General features: G+C 43.6%; 1 protein-coding gene and 1 pseudogene across 3 annotated transcripts in view; one reads left to right on the top strand and one right to left on the bottom strand.

The window, feature by feature from the left end:
* Positions 1-17,282, top strand: part of BMPER (BMP binding endothelial regulator) — a 187,155-nt gene that overhangs the window by 130,543 nt on the left and 39,330 nt on the right. Inside the window, exons 12-13 of one of the 2 annotated variants that reach the window (XM_084896864.1) lie at positions 450-779; positions 6,975-7,311. In XM_084896864.1, the coding sequence (XP_084752990.1) occupies positions 450-779; positions 6,975-7,311 (667 nt within the window). The remainder of the gene's footprint in view (positions 1-449; positions 780-6,974; positions 7,312-17,282) is intronic. The other variant, XM_084896865.1, reaches the window with a different exon arrangement.
* On the bottom strand, positions 11,515-12,038 carry LOC311629467 (S-phase kinase-associated protein 1-like; annotated as a pseudogene). Its single transcript has one exon. The product of its transcript is annotated as an S-phase kinase-associated protein 1-like (transcript).

A 17,282-nucleotide genomic window follows, 5' to 3' on the forward strand; every position in this document is an offset into this window, starting at 1 on the left:
ATGGAGATAACACTGTGTGTTGGTATATTGTTATTTATTTTGCTGCCTCTTATTTATTTTTGTTCTTGTTTATATGAGTAATAAAATTAGTCCACTTCTATTTACAAAATTATCTTAGTTCCATTTCTCCATCCCTTGCATTAAGAACACAGATGCATATCAAGGCTCCAAAACAGAGATGCCTTAACAATCCACAAGTGTTATAAATAACTTTTCAGTATCAAAGCACCAGAAACATGCCATGTCCTATGAGGTTTGGCACAGACTTTTAAAACCACCAACCCACCGAACTTTATTTTGGGTTAAGTTGGTTTTGCTTAGAGCATCTCTGTAAGGCCCTCCCTTACCCGGCGGGTGCCCCTTCCAGGTTTCCTGCAGGGACCCCCCCATTTCCCCTTGAGTCCTGCGCTTGGTTTGTGACCCTGCTTTTGTCTCTCACCCATCCGCAGAGCCCGGCGTTTGCACGGTATTCGGAGATCCCCACTACAACACTTTTGACGGACGGACATTTAACTTTCAGGGGACGTGTCAGTACGTTTTGACGAAAGACTGCTCCTCCCCTGCCTCGCCCTTCCAGGTGCTGGTGAAGAACGACGCCCGCAGGACCCGCTCCTTCTCGTGGACCAAGTCGGTGGACCTGGTGCTGGGCGCGGGCACCCTGAGCCTCCAGCAGCACCTAACCGTGCGCTGGAACGGCTCGCGCATTGCGCTGCCCTGGCGGGCGCCACACTTCCACATCGACCTGGACGGCTACCTCCTGAAAGTGACCACCAAGGCAGGTGGGCATCAGGGGTGTCTGTGACCCTCCACCTCTCCAACCTGCATAGAAGCATCGCCTGAGCACTCAGGACCCAGCTCCCCCGCTGCTCAGGGAAACCCAGAGGCAGGGAAGTGGCCCAACTGCAGGCAGCAGATCTTTTTTAAAATATATATTATTGATTTTTTTTACAGAGAGGAAGGGAGAAGATAGAGAGTTAGAAACATTGATGAGAGAGAAACATAGATTAGCTGCCTCCTGCACAACTCCCACTGGGGATATGCCCACAACCAAGATACATGCCCTTGACTGGAATCAAATCTAGGACCTTTCAGTCCACAGGCCAATGCTCTATCCACTGAGCCAAACTGGTTTCGGTTGCAGGCAACGTATCTTGAAGATGCCCCTGAGCAGCTGGAGACGTTGGACACCCTCTGCCTTGCAATCCATGCCAATCCCACCAGTCTTGCAATCCCTGTTCACCCAGTGCCTTTCCATCCTCATTCCACAGCTAGCAGTCCTGCTCCCCAAATAACCTCTTCTCCTGATTTGTTGCTAATTTTAGGCCACTGATGGCCAGCTTGGAATTGTCAGGGTCCCTCCCAACTGAGTCAGCAGTGAGCCTTTTCACATCAATGAGACTGTTTCCTTGTCGGCATGGGTCCAAGAAGGGAGAGTCTCCGAAGGAAGCTGCAGTGTGTGGGGGTGTGCAGATGTAGTGCCGGGGCAGGGCTGTGTGACCAGCAGCCCTGTTCCTTTTTGACCCTGGGGAAGGATGGTCACCGGGCTGATGGCTGGAACCATTGGCTCCGAGGGCCCCGTGGGATGCTTGCTGAGAGCTCTCCCCCTGGCCTTGGGCATGTGGAGCTGACCCTGAGGCCCTTTCTCGGCAGTCCATGTCGCCTGAGGCCCACTAGGCTCTGCCTTCCCATTGGAAGAGTTAGCTACATCTCCAGCAGTGGTTGCTAGGTTCACCGTTGCTAGGTTACTCCTATGGATTCAATGAGATGCAAATTTTTGTCTGTGATGCTCTACCTCAGAGAGGCATCTTAGAAGCAGAATTCGGTTCTTCAGTATTGGCCCCAAAGTATGAGTTTAGCTCATTTACATGGTTTGTTATGTCACATGTGGTTCTTTTCATGCTACCTTTGGTTAGTTCATTCTGTTTGTTAATTGGGTGTTAGATTGCATAACTTCCTGCCTATGCTATTTGTTTTAGTTTGATATTGAGTAAATCAGGATATGTCTTGCTTTTTGCATTGATGAGAATTTAACAAAGATAAAGCATCAGTTGGGTTCCAGTTCCTTTAGATAATACGGATCCACAAGGGAAACATTGGCTGGGGCAGGCACTTTTGAGGGGCTATAGAGACTGTTTGGCTCTACTCTATCTCCAAAACCCTGTGAACTGTTTCAATTCAAGCCAAATATATGTTTGATAAATTGACTTAGCCTATGGAATGCCAGCCTAACTAAACAAGGCAGGAAGCCAAGGAGAAGCCCAGAGAGCTTTTATTTAGAGAGGACAGCATGGTTCCAGTGAGAAGACGTTCATTATGAATGTGTTGTAACATCCTATAAAGGGGGGAAAATTCCCATGCCTGACCTTGAGTGTGGCAGATGCAAAGCGCTCCATTCATTCCACGTTAGAGGGATGAGCCCTGCTCAGAAAATGTAGCCACCTGCTGTCGGATGCAAATGACAGGTCCCTCTTCAGATAGAGGCCTCGGCTCATTCCTTCAAAGGAGGCAGCAGTTGGTGGGTCCATGTGAAATGTGCACCAGTGACACATGAGTCAACACCACTAATTAGAAGCGCCTGGCCTCTCTGCGCGCCAGCCAGCTGAACACAGTGGGTTCTACTGATATGGAAATTATTAGTCAACCACAGCCCGGTTCTCCCATGGATCCTGGATGCTCAAAGATTGCTAACAGCTAGGAGGTTCCACACCGCTCTGTTCCCAGCTGGCGGTACCTTATGGAATAAGTGTGCTCTTTGTAAGAAGTCCACATTGTAAAAATGAGCACAAGAATGAGGCTGCTAAGAAAATAATAATACATCATAGGCACCATAATTCGATTAGTGAATCTAACTCTTCTAGGCCTTGGACTTAGTTTTCCAGTTTCATTAGTTTTTCCATCTGAGGATTCAAGTAATTTATGTGGCTCCCTTCATACTCAGCTGCACAATTTCTTGGAGCCGTGAAGCTCACGGGCTCTCTGCTTCCTGGGGAAGAGCCGTATTCCTCTGGGCATTGGACTGGCGTGGACACTACCCTTTGAATGGGACAATTGCGTTTCCAGACAAGAGTCTTTTCCACTCTGGTTGATCACATTCAGTTTGTACTACCCCTTAGGGGTATTTTGTTTTTATCACTTATTGATTGTGTATTTAAAATATCCTTGGAGGGTTCTTCTTCCATCATTTTTTTTTTCCAGTTTCATAAGCTCGTATGATCAAAGGGTACTTTCTTCAGAATAACAGCTTAAATCAAACCTGCTGCTGGAGGAAGGGGAAATGGGAGGAATGATTTTGCCCCTGTGGTTTATGGACTCAGAATTTCATGACGGGATCACCTGCAGGGTGCACTGTGGCCTGTCACTGGGGTGGACTTCAGTGGTAGCTGCTTTCCTGATAACATAGGGGTAGTACACAGGGCTCTGAGCAACGCTTGGTAGCTTGAGAAAGCACTTCCCATCCCATCACTTCCCCCACGCCACTCTTGGCACTTGCCAGATAATTTGAAAATATTTCCTTTCTGCCATCTGTTCGCATCATCAGCTTTACCTGAAAGAGTTACAGCAGACCCACCTGAAAGGCATTAGCACATGTGAGTGTGGCTTTTTATTAACTTTGTTTCCGGGTTCATCAAGAGTTCTACACTCGGACCTGGAGAATATATATATATATATATATATATATATATATATATATATATATTAAATTTTTTTCCCTTTGATGTAAACTGAACAGAAAACCATCCATTTTACTTTTTTTTTTTTTTAAACCATCCATTTTAAAGAACCTCTCTGGTAATGTCTATTGATTTCCCACCTCCTCTCTCCTTTAATGGATAACAACAAAAGCAACAATAACAATCTAAAAACAAAACAAAGCAGAACAAACAAAACAACCATGAAATAAGAGAACAACTCCCCATATCCCACCCAGCCCTCTCAAGAAAATCCCCCAAATTAGGGGTCTGGAGCTAGGTCACATGTTTGAAGGATGAAGAACAAGTTAGAAAACACGCACTGGTGAGGAGGGAAAGTTGGAAGGCCGTTCATACAGCGGAAGGAATGCTACCGCTGCTCATCCCTGGATGGGATATGTGCTTCGGCTGCAGCCTTCTGTCTCTGCCAGTTATTTCTACCCGGTTTCCAGCAAGAGAATTAGGAAACTCATCCCAGCTGCAGAAAAGATGAACCACAGCCTTCCATATTTCATCTCCTAAGATGCTTATTTAAAATATCTTTTGGAAGACCAATCTCTTCAATTACAACTTGTTAGTTTTTTTGTTTGTTTGTTTGTTTTTTTGCCTGTCACTGCTGTAATCTAGTTGTAATAGATTTTACTAATGTAGAGAGTAAAAAAAAAAAAACTCATGCCAACACATGTGTATACAATACTGCAAGAGACAAAGGCATCGATAGTTGAATAATGTATCCCGTCAGTATATGAAAGCTAGCATTGGCCCGTGAAAATCCTTTTAATATAATAAAGAAAAGAGGAGGAAAGAGAGCGAATTACAGAGTATGCTCTTACTTTGGGGACCATGTTTTATGGGTGAGATGGTAAGAGTTTTAAGAAGAGGTTAGTAAGAACACAGTGGGTCTCCCCAGGCCTGCACGGACCACCAGTCCATTGCAGAGAAAGAACACAATGACCGCCTTGTTCACCGTGAGTTGAATTCCCATGAATTCAGTTGCCAAAGTCTCAAAATTTATTATGTTATTGTCAGTAGTGATGTTGGTGCTTCTTTGGATAGAAGTTCTCAATCATTGTGGCACTCGGAAGAAGAGTGTTTGCCTGCTGTCTAGGAAAAAGATTTGTAGTTTGGAAAATTTTGCAGCACGGAAAAGTCTTGGAACGGTGCTGTAAAAGTTAGAGTGTGGATGAAACTGATTTCCCCCTTCATTTCTCTTGCTGGGCAGCTGCCTGGCTACAGGCTTGTAAGGTCAAGTTTCCTCTATACTGTAGAGAGTGTATTACAAATCATATTATAGTTTGCTTGTCTTTTCCCAAAATTGTTATTTCAGTGCCTTAACCAGCATGAAATTCACAATTTCTTTGGCTTTGCATGATATATCAATTTACAGGGTAATTCATTCATTTAGTAAGTGTACACTCCGTGCCAGATACTGTGCTAGATGAGGGGGTATGTACACATGTAACTTAGCGTATCCGATAGTTGTGGTTGTCAGAGTTGACACCATCTTCTCAGAGATCCACATGGGAGGTCAGCCCAGTATGTGGGCATTTTAGCGGTGTGTCCCTTCTCTACTCACCTTGTCCTATTACTGTCTTCTCCTCATCAGATTTCTTTCAAGAGAAACTTTCTTATAATCATCTCTCTTGCTTCTTTACTAAACTCCACTTTACTGCTTTCCTGAACTCAGCTTTTATCGCAACCAAAAAAAGCTTTTCTACCATTTGTTGTGAACTAAGAATGCATCCATTCCTTTAGTTTAACATACAGTGATTTACACGTGGGATTTTCTGTTTATTTCTTAAGATATCCAGTTTTAGACCCCTGGTTTATTCTACCAATAACACCCCCTATAGCAGATATGTAACTCTTTCTTGTGGAAGTTATGTGGTCTCCTCACAGGAATGTTATTTGGCCAGCCTCCTCTCCTCATGGACCGCGTCCAAACGTAGGGAATATTGGCTTTAGAACCTTACTTCTGGGTGTTTCTTACTGATCTCACATCACTTTGATGTTCCTTATGCCAATTCTATACCCAAGCAAGATCCTTTTCCTTCTGCCTCCTTTCCCATCACTACCTTATTCTCCAACTTCTGAGCATCTTCTGAACATTTGCTCATCAGCCTCATTTGATACTCTAAGAGCAAAGACAGGATCTTTCAGGAAGAGAATCATGTTGTTCTTTCCAGATGCTCAGAACTGGCTCAAGGAAAGGCTAGTTTTTGTAAAAAAAAAAAAAAAAACAACACACAAACAAACAAACAAAAACAAAAACAAAAAAAAACCCCACAAAAAACAAAAAAACAAACAAAAAAACCACAGAGAGTAAGAAAGGAAACTTTTTTTTCTATCAAAAAGAGCTGTGTGTGTGTGTGTGTGTGTGTGTGTGTGTGTGTGTGTAGGTTGTCACCCCTAGGAGATAGTGGAAGTAAAAAAGGAGAAGTCCCAGAGCAAAAGTGCTCATTGACCTGTTGTAGATGTTCCCTGGTGGTCATACTCAGGGGGCTCTTTTGCTTTCATTGGTTTTCTAGTCCAGCCATTCACTGGGGACTCAGGCACTGCCAGAGTATTACCAGGAGAATAGTAGGAAACACATCTAACACATATTTGTGACCAAAAGAAACCTTCTTTGACTAGAAGAGCTTGATATTTACTTTGCATTGAACCTCAAAAGGCTTTTTAAAAATACGTTTTTATTGATGACAGGAAGGGAGAAGGAGAGAAGAAACACCCATATTAGTTGCCTCCCACATGCACCCTACCAGGCATTGAGCCACAACCTGGGCACGTGCCCTGCCCAGGAATCAAACTGATGAGATTTTGTACATGAGATGACACTCAACCATCATGAGGGATTTGGAGATAAAGAAAAATTACATTAAAAACTATCATTTTTTGTCATCTTTGCATTTTTTACATTAGAGTAATCATTGGATAAGTGGATTCATGTTTTGGGCCAACACAATTTCTCTGGAAAAGGGCAGAAATATATACCTTAGAATAACATGGTCAATAAGTAGTTATTTACAAGTCAAACAGGGATACATATGATATCATTATAAGGGCAAACTTTGTATAGTTTAAAAATTCTAAGTCCTAACAAATAATTGATTTGTCTAAAATCACATGACATTTAATATTGCAAGGATTAAAGATAACCAAGAATGTGGACAGACCTTCAGTGTTCCTTGTTAGGGGATGGTCATATGTGCTGTATAAGGATGTATACACTTGGGAATTATTGATGGATTCAAGAGTGGTTGATCCCCTTTTCTTCTTTCCCTCTAGGTTTGGAAATATCCTGGGATGGAGACAGTTTTGTAGAAGTCATGGCTGCCCCTCATCTCAAGGGCAAACTTTGTGGTCTCTGTGGCAACTACAATGGACATAAGCGTGATGACTTAATTGGTGGAGATGGAAACTTCAAGTTTGATGTGGATGACTTTGCTGAGTCCTGGAGGGTGGAGTCCAATGAGTTCTGCAACAGACCCCGCAGAAAGCCAGTGCCTGAACTGTGTCAAGGGACCGTGAAGGTAAAGCTCCGAGCCCATCGAGAATGCCAGAAACTCAAGTCATGGGAGTTTCAGACCTGCCACTCAACAGTGGACTATGCTACTTTCTACCGGTAAGTGCAATGCTCTGGGGGATGGGATTCAGTTACAAACCTAGGATGGACTTGACCTTGATACAGGGTGTGTCATCTCTCTTGGTGTACAGAACAAGGGCTGCCAAAATACAGGATAAACACTCTTACATCTTTCTGTTCAGCAGCTGATTTCATCTTGAGTCAGTCCCACATTATATCCCAAATTAGAAAATTTCAAGGAGTATTTCAGAGTAATACCTCATAGGTTATTCTGTTTTTTAGTGTCTACAGAGTCATTGGAAAGATGGTAACACCCAAGATTTTACCAGGTGTTTGCTTGACTTGAAGATCAATGAGTACTTCCCAAGTTCTGGTCTAAGCCACAGTGGTATAGTGCAGAGGTGGGAATCTCAAATCCTTCTGGCTGCATGTGGGGATTTGAGTGAACTTGGTTATTCTAAGTCTGAGGAAGAGTTCGGGTCTGCCTCATCATCTAGACTAGGGGTGTCGAACTCAATCAGAGAAGGGGCCAAAATCTAAAATCCAGCCTAAATCGCGGGCCGAATGGTTTACTGAACAGTCATAAACTAACAATGTCATAAACTGACAGCGGAGTGCAGTGATGACAGCGCGGTGCGGGCCACATTGCAAGGCCTGGCGGGCTGGATTTGGCCCGTGGGCCTTGTGTTTGACATATGTGATCTAGACCAAAACAGATTTGCATGTAGGAAACAGGGCAGTGAAATAATGACTCCTTGGATCTTGGCCAACTAGGTGTCCAGAGTCAGGGAGAGTAGAATCAGAACTTGAGGGTGAAGGAAGGAAGATCTCTCTTCAAGAATATATTTCCTGGTTTGACTTGTAAATTATTCATTGACCTTTTCTAACTCTCATTAATCCCCTTACACACAAAGCAACCAGTTACACAGGAGACTTGCATTTGACTTCCGTGTTACAAGTTGCATTTGTGAGTTGATGAGTTTGGCCTGATTGTACTTCTACTTACTACACAATTCCATGGGTTCAAGAGCTATGACTGCCTGTAACTTTAATCACCATGGGTGTGGGAGGAAACGTGAGACCAACTCAGCCTAAAAGGCCTTAAGTGATTTGCCTGTGCCTCTTAAAATGAGCAAACGCCTGTGGTCTGAAGCCACAGAGAAGTTATTTTTACTCTTTAATTGCCACCAGTTTATTTCCCCTACTTCTCATTAAATGTGATCTTTTTTTATTTGATCTTTGGACATAAAAGATAAAGTTATATAAAGGCAGCTCAAAGAGGGGTGGAAAAAGGACTGTCCCTGTCATCACAAATCCCTGAACATGGCTACATCTGCCAAACCATTTGGCTCCAATACATACGTTTAGCTCTTTCAATCCATTTTCCTGTTATAATTTGAATCCTCTGGGTTCCCCTTCCCCTCTCGTACATTGAGCCCACCTCCTGCCTAATGAAATGGAAAGATCTTAATGTTAGGTTTCGGAGTGAGGTAAGCAGCTAGACAGGCAACCTGGGTTTTATTTGGAATCTAATGCCCATCACTTGAAGGTCTGATGGGAAGCAGTAGAGCATAGCAATTAGGAACTGTGTGGTCTCCCAGGGTGGAAAGTCTAGCCCAGCTCTACAACTTTGAGCAGTCATCTAAGCTCTTAAACCAAATTTTTCTTATCGGTAAGTTGGGGATAATGAACCTTGAAGAATTGTCATTGAGGTTCAGTGAGATTCTGAACATAAATGCATATGCATAGCCCACTGCCCACACATAGCACATGCTCTACAGTTGTTGGCTGCTTTCATTTCTTCTGTTAATTAAATGATTGACAAGTGTAAGTCCTCTTTTGGAAGCTTCCTACCTGAGGAACAGAGTTTGATTGGGTCCTTGTCTGTTGAAAATAGAATGAAAGGCTATGCTTCTCCCCAGCAGTCTGCACTTTTGGTCTTCTTCCCATGTCCAAAGAATGTGTTGAAAACAAAAATTGGAGAGCAGGCTGCAGAGATTAGTTCTATCTCTCTCTCTTTTTTGCAATTCTATTTTTTTCCATCTTTGGTGATTTATTTTGTATTATGATCCCTGGACTGCAAGCAGGAATATGATGAGCATGTTGGCAAAAGCTGTGAGAAACAACTTTGACATGAACAGAGACCATTGGAATGCTAGGTGGCCAGGCAGATGCTCACCTTCTGTCTCTAAGCACTGCCATAGTGGCCACAGCGGGGGCACTAGGTTGTATGAAAGGCCTGGTGCATGAAGTGTGGGTGCTCATGAGAACTCTCCAGGGATAATTGTGCATGGAGGTTGGAGGGTAGGATGTGTGGGAGATGTGCTTGTGCTCTGCATGCATGGTGTGGTGGCAGAGCACCCTTCCAGAGTCAGCCACCCCTTCCTGGAAGAGGCAGGAATGTGTCAAAAACCATTCTCAAGAGGGGAGAGGTGGAAACCCTGCCCGTCACTCACTCTGCTGGGCATTTCACTCCCCAACCCATGTGTTTTCGAGTGAGAGTAGAATCTTAGTTTCTTCTCTTCTGCCAAGCACACATGTGGCAAAAGAAAGGAAATAAACAGGGACAATGTGAAAAGGCAATTTTGTTCTCGGGGAATCTCTGAGGAGGACCAAAGCTTAGGGAGGCATGGACAGAGAACACTTTGGGTGATGCCAAGCTGAACCTCATCTCAACTCTGCCACTGTCTAGCTGTGTGGCCCTGGCAGCTAGCTGAGTTTCAGATTATTTTTATCGATTTTAGAGAGGGAGGAAGTGTGAGAGAGAAATAGAAACATCAATGATGAGAGAGAATCATTGATAGGCTATCTCCTGCGTGCCCCCTACTGGGGATCGAGCCCACAACCCACAGGTGCCCTTTACTAGAATTGAACTCAGGACCCTTCAGTTCACAGGCTGATGCTCTGCCACTGAACCAAAGCGGCTGAGGCTGAGTTTTAGATTCTTTACCTTTAGAGTAGGCGTGACAATAACTACCCAGTGAGTAACATTGTTCCTCAAAGGTCTGGGTCAGTGGGCAGTGCTGCATTGTCACATGGTGGATGGAAATATAATTTTGTTGTCTTGTCTCCCCTCTTCTCCATGGAGAATCTGGCCGCTGGCTCAGGCACTTATCTTTCTGATTTTTTAATAATTTCTCCTCTCTCATCATGGAGAACTGATTAGATGGATTCTCACTGATGAGTTCATGGAACAGTTTTAAAATGAACCATATGTCTTCCATGACACTGAATGCGATAGTGTAAGAGAAGGCTGCATTGCAGTCCTTTAAAGATTTTTGTTGTTTTTGTTTTATCAAAAGAGTAACAGGTGTTCACTGTACAACACTGAAGTCATGTTGAAAAGAATAAAGAAGAAAATAGCAACCCCATGACATTCCACACCTGGACGCTTTTGCCTGTGTGGTTTCTGTCACTGGTGCTATTTCTGTAATGAGCCTGAAAACACAGTCATGACCGTGGCTGTGAGCTTTTTTATGGGTTGTCACAGAACCAAACAGGTTTGCCTTCATATCATGGGTGGGCATACACATCAGCTGTGTATGAACTTCTTTTTTTGCATCTTCCCCTCATCCTCCAAAGAAATATCTGTACTTTCCTTTAAGGACAAAGAACAAAATCTCACAACGTACAAAGTCAACCCTTCTGAAAATGAGCATGACTGTGTTTGGAACATCAAGAAGGGAGGCAGCAAAGTAATCTGTCTGAGGAAATGTTACTTCTCTGGCGTTTTCTGAATCCTATGACAAATTCCCTGGGGCCAGTTCTATTATATATATGAGATAGCTCTTCTTATAAGGAAGAAAATAATTCTAATGTCTATGAATTAAACTTTACTTGTGAGATGTCTAGGATTTAAAACTCTTATTTTATTTTGGTCTTCACCCAGTTCAATGTTTTTAATACACCATCCATTGTCTAAGAACTTGAAAAGTTTTGTAAATGAATGAGAAATGACTACATATTAGCCAACTGCCCCCCTCCCCCTTTTTTTTTCTTTTGGGAACCTTTCTTTTTTCTATAGAGAACCCACAGTTCGGTTTTAGTCAGAGCAAAGAAAAAAGATACTTTTGATCACACTGGAAGAAACTCAGCCATAGGTTTTGGAATCTGTACCCAAACTACACATGCAATGAGGATCATATTCTGCGAATACAATTGGTTTGCTGCTGCATTTGTCTAGTGTTTATCTAATGTCAACAATTATAAACAGAGCAGCGCAACTAATGTTTGGAACAGTCCTTACAGTGTTGCAGTGCCTGGCACAACTTTCCCCTTCTCTTCACACAGCTGGTTCTCTTTGCATACCTGGGCCTCCTCTTCTTCAGTAATGTCATGTTTGATGTTGAAGGGCTTGCGAAGCTCTCCAGGGGTTTGCCCCTTGATCAGATTGGCAACAGTCCTGCGCGTAACACCAAGCAAACCTTTAATGTCTAAATAGTTTGCAGCCAGAATAAGTTCAAAAAGTGTTCCTTGGTTAACTTTGAGGAATTCTTGGTCCCAAACTGGGATATCATCTGTTCACTTTTCTTTGTTCTCATCATCCTCAGGAGGAGGAGAGTCATCCTTGTGGTTGGTGCACCACTGAATGCTCTTATATAAAATATTGCTGCATTACCATTGGGTAGAGAAACTGGGTCATCATCACCTTTACCATCCATTTCCAAATCTTCTAACATGGCCTTGATAGTCACTGGTTATTTGGCAATGTCAACATCAACTTCAAAATTCTCTCCAGCAGAGCACTGCAACTTAAATGAAGGCATGGTGCTGGATCTCAAGGAGAGAGCGGGCCGGAGGCTGATGAGAGCCGGGCAACATTAGCAGAATCAAAAGAAAAAGGTGGAGCATAAAGCCACTTAACAGCCTCTCTTGGGAACCTTTTTAAGCTTTGCTGATTTGTTTCTTCACAAACGTGGTTCAGCCATCATGGCCTCATTTGGCATGAAGATGTAATACTTAACTAAAGTCTTTGTGATCAGCAAAATTTGCTATAATTAACTAATTGAATCTGTTTGGGTGCAAAATAGTTTAATTATGAGTCATATTACACTTTTAACTAGTTACCTTGATAACATGTGTTAAGTCCTAGAGTTGCTAATTGACTTGTTCTTAAATCCTCTAATAATTGTTTGTGTTATCCTTCACTGGTGTGCTATGGATGGAGCAAATTCCAGTAGATAGAGAAACCGGATAGTGTGGAAACATTGATGTGGGATCATTGGAATCATGTTTGGATTGAAGCAGAGGCTCTCCCAAGGGGAACGTGTTGAGTGCGTGACCGTGTCTCCTTTCTCATTCCTTACTTGTGTCTCCACTCCCAGCCTCGGTTGTCTTCTCTGCTTGCATCTCCCGTGCCCACAGAGAACTCCTCGAGGGATAGGCAGACTCCACCACCAAGGCTCCCTTGAGATTCCAAAAGTTGATATCAAATCCACTGCCCATCCCAACTGAGGCCACACTGAACAGGCCAGCATCGGGCAGCTGTGGGCAGAGAGAGGCCAGGAGATGGGCAGGGCTCTCTGCAACACACCAGGGAAAGAGCAGACCTCAAATAGCTGGGGTTCTTAGATGAAATACCAAAAGGGGGCTTTTTCCTTAACTCAGACTCACATCTTAGATGAAAACATTGTATGCTGCCAGTTAAGCAGGACCTTTAAGTCAGGGCAGGCACAGAGTTCACAGAGTCCAAAGGATGAACGTGAACCGCTGTGAAGCCCACAGTTCAGTTGTACAGTTCACAGTCATTGAGGATGCTTTCCTATCTCCACTCCCCTTAATGTGGCGTAGTTCACCGGAGCTAAAGCACTCTTCACTTGTTGGGTTTGGGAAAGTGTCTGGGGACTCCCGGTCTATGAAATGTTCCTTTCTTTCCATGTAGTGGTTTTACAGCTGTAAGGAATTGAAGGAATGCCAGAGGATTCGCAGATGTGTTCTTCCTGCGGAGGTGCTGGGAGGTGGAGGTGGGAGGTGGAAGGTGGGTGGTGGAAAGTGGAAAGTGGGAGGTAGGTGGTGGGAGGTGGAAGGTGGTGCAGGAGAACATTGGACCTTGGAGAACAGGGCTGGATATTCTGGTTTCCAAGTGGCTGGTGGCTTCTTTCCAGGAGATCACAGACTTCATGGATGACCCACTTTGTGTTTTCCTTTAAAGGAAACTAGTCATTTATTATAAAGCAAAAGGAGAGATCCCAGCCAGGAGTCCAGACTTTGCGTGTGTATATGAGAAAATTACATAATGATAACTGCTGTTCTATAATTAAAATCAAGTCAATCTTCCCTTGCTTCAAAGAACATACCTGAAGCATTTCTGTTTACATCTTGTAATGCTTATCCAAAATTGTCATGAGAGCTAGGGTCCTAAATCAAATGAGATATTTTTATAATCTGTGACATTTCTTTTTATTTTTCCTTTAGCAAACTCGAGTTTTAGGATGAATCTGTAATTAAGGTATGTTGTCACCAGATGGCAGTAGATACCTCAGTTGTATCACCTATTAGATTTTAGCCCTTAGATGTCCAACCTTAAATTTCAAAATATACCTACTCATTAGTGCACTCTCTCCCTCTCTCTCAAACTTCTGGCCTACTTAAACTTCTGTTACTGCATCTAAATATGCAATGCACATGTATGTCTCTGGGTCCATGTCATTTTCCTGCCTGAGATGCCCTCGTTTTCTACATGGATTTAAGCTGAAGGTACAACACAAGTTTCATCTAGGACTCTGTAGATGTTTCTTTCATTTCTTCGATGTGCTGATTGTGTTTATTATTGTTTAGCATGCATACTAGTTTGTACTATCACTGTCTCGCTAGGATTGGATTCTAGGTTCAGTGGGAAATGGGGAATGCCTTTTTTAATCTTTTGCATTTCACTCAGCATCACTCTGGAAGGTTGGCTCTCAGGGAATATTTCATACTTCCCTTTCTAGCCTCTGTCTCCTCTGCAACTTCTCTGATCCAATGGTGACTTTTGCTACCCCAAATTCCAAGACCCTCCTAACTCTTCATTCCCATACTTGGATATACACTTCAAGTCAGAAGTGCAGCCATCTCTGTCCTTTCAGGGAAATGACTAGTCAGAGCAGGCAGAGCCATTGGCCCACCTTCGATACTCCAAGAACTGTCATTACTCCTTACTGCATGTGTCCTCTGCTGTGACTGCCAATGGTAGTCCCATCTCAGCATCTGCCTCTGCCTGTTCACAATTCACTTCTGAGCCACTGGGACATCCCACGTTTGGTTCTACTCCTCAGCTCATATTTGATCTGGCCATCTTCTTATGTAATAGTTTGAGCCATAGATGTTTTGACATTAGTTTCTTGCAGTTGATCTTAGGACCTCAAATTGGCCTCCTCTCGTGGAAGAAAAACTAACCTCCTACAGGGTGATATTTTAAAATATATATTTTATTGATTTCAGAGAGAAAGGGAAAGGGAGAGAAATAGAAACATCAATGATGAGAGAGAATCACTGATCAGCTGCCTCCTCCACATCCTACACTGAGGATCAAGCCCACAACCTGGATATGTACCCTGACTGGGAATTGAACCATGACCTCCTGGTTCATAGGTTGACACTCAACCTCTGAGCCACACCAGCCAAGCTAGGCTGATCTTACTAAGGCCAGCTGACCCTCTGCCCTAGCATCACACAGCACTCTCACTGAGGGGTCACAGTCCTACTTTGTCTCTGCCCTGAGCCTTCTGTCTTAGTTGCAAACCAAGCCTTATTGAGGTTTCCCTTGAACCATTCATTCATTCTTCTTTACCTTAGTTACAGGTAGTTTCCTCTCTGTTTGATCCACCAAAGTAACCCAAGAAGAAGGCCTTAAATTGCCTCTTAGATTCCTGGATTTCAGCTCAGAAAGGGCCCTAGCTAGTTAATCTAATTCCGTGGGGCTAAAGCAGGAAAAAAGGACATATCTACATTTAGAAAGGATATGAGAATGCTTGAGGATTCATTTTTCCAAGACCCAGATCTTCTCATGTTTAATTTTTTCATGTCAAAAAGAGGCATGTATGCATGGGACAGACTGACAGAGATCAGAGGGGAAAGGGATTGGAGAATTGATGAAAGAAGGTGAAGAGATAGCCAAAGAGCATATATGCATAGTCCATAGGCACAGACAACAGTATGGTGGTGGCCAAGGGGAGAAGGGCCGGGATCTGAAGTGGAGGGAATGGGGGACATTTATTATAGTGTCAACAATGAAAAAACAAATTAAACATCTTTTAAAAAAGAAAAAAAAAAAACTGTACTTATTTTAATCTTTGAGGATTGTTTAGGTCATCTGTACAACCCAAATGTTAGAGGAAGCACAGTACACCCTCACTTCTGACATTATCCATTTGGAGGTGTTCCCAAAGCCACCCTAAGGGTCAGAAGGAATTTTCTAGAAGGAATCAGAACTTACAGAACACTGCTTCACTCATGGCAATGCTCTGTTATAGGGAAAGCATCCCGGTGAACATCCAAAGAGACGCATAGGCCTGAGTCCTGGAGGGGTCCACACCTGGAGCTCCCACTGTCTTCTGTGGAGTCAGGGACAGTGTTCACTCCTCTGGGTTACACTGTGTGACACTGTCTATGGGGTATTTCCAATCAGGGATGTTCACCTGAGACTTTGGTGTCCAGAGATTTTATTGGGACTTGATCTCAGGCTGCCTGGGTGGTTTGCATTTAGTTCCCAGCCCCTCCAGGAGGTTGTGTTAATGCCTTTAATTTCCATCCTCTCTGGGTTTAAGCACTATTGCCTATGGCCCAAAGCCCACATAATAAATCATATTGTTAGAATGGGCAAGAGCCTCTAAGCAAAAACGTCACTCCTGTTAAGACAGTCCAGGGGCACCTGGATCACCCGCCAGGAGCCAAAGGCCAAGGCCAGCTTCTCTCTGGGCAAGGTTAATTCTTCACTACTCAAGCTGCCTGGCTCAAGGTTAATGTGCTTTTCGTTTGGTTTTAATTTTAGCTTAGAGTTTATTTCCAGCATAAACTTTCTAGAATCCTGCAGAGTTTCCCCTCAGAAAATTGCATTCTTGGATGCAATTAGATGAGGCTTTTAAACACAGATTTGAATAAGTGTCATTGTCACAGGTAAAACACTAATTATTTTGTAGCATCTCTCTTGGCCTCTTAGGGGACTTCTTGATTACTTCTGAGTAAGCCGGAGGCGGTCTGTGTAACTTCATTACATTTTCATTATTTATGAGTGTAAAACCCTTTTCATCCATGAGAGCGAGGCTGACACCAGTAGTGTTTTCCTCATTTCATTACACTGTTCACAGCTAATGAGGGCGCCAAGAGGTGAGGAGACTCATTCCAGGCCACCCAAGGAGCCCGAGCAACCAGACTGACAGGACACCTGCTCTCTGGTCTCTGTCAGAGAACTTGGCAAGAACCGCCGGAGTCTACCGCTGTCCACTCAGGCTTTTAAATACCCTGCTTCTGCCATGAGCGTTCAAAGGAGGATTTTAAAAATCATCTAATGCACTCCTTTGACAACTTCCAACTGAGCACTTGTTATGTGACAGGTACTATTGCAGGTGTGGCGATTTGGGACTGAACAAGAGAGACAAAAGTGCTTCCTCTGGGAACTCACAGTCTATGTGGGCAGACAACTCTAATTAAGAAACAAGGTCACTGCCAACTGTGAGAGGGGTCATATGATGATGTGATAGGTGGGCTGGGAGCAACCAACTTGTATTAGGTGGACAGCAAAAGCCTTCATGAGGAGCTCAATTTTGAGTGCAACCCACTGTGCATGGGAAGGACTGGTGAGGAGGCCTGTCTGGGGCAGGCAGAAGGACAGGCCTGATGCTAGAAAGGGTGTGGCCTGTGTGAAGACCAGAAAGGAGGTTGAAGTGACTAACACTTGCAGAAATTGATAGGCGTTTTGCCAGCAACCATATGAACTGGGAAGCAGATCTTCCCCAGTTGGGGTTCATGTAAGATCACAGCCCCAGCCTACACCTTTATTGTAGCCTCTGAGTCCCAGAGTAGAGGCCATGCTT

This window comes from Pipistrellus hanaki, assembly GCF_964339955.1.
Source record: "Pipistrellus hanaki genome assembly, chromosome: 10".
NCBI lineage: Eukaryota > Metazoa > Chordata > Mammalia > Chiroptera > Vespertilionidae > Pipistrellus > Pipistrellus hanaki.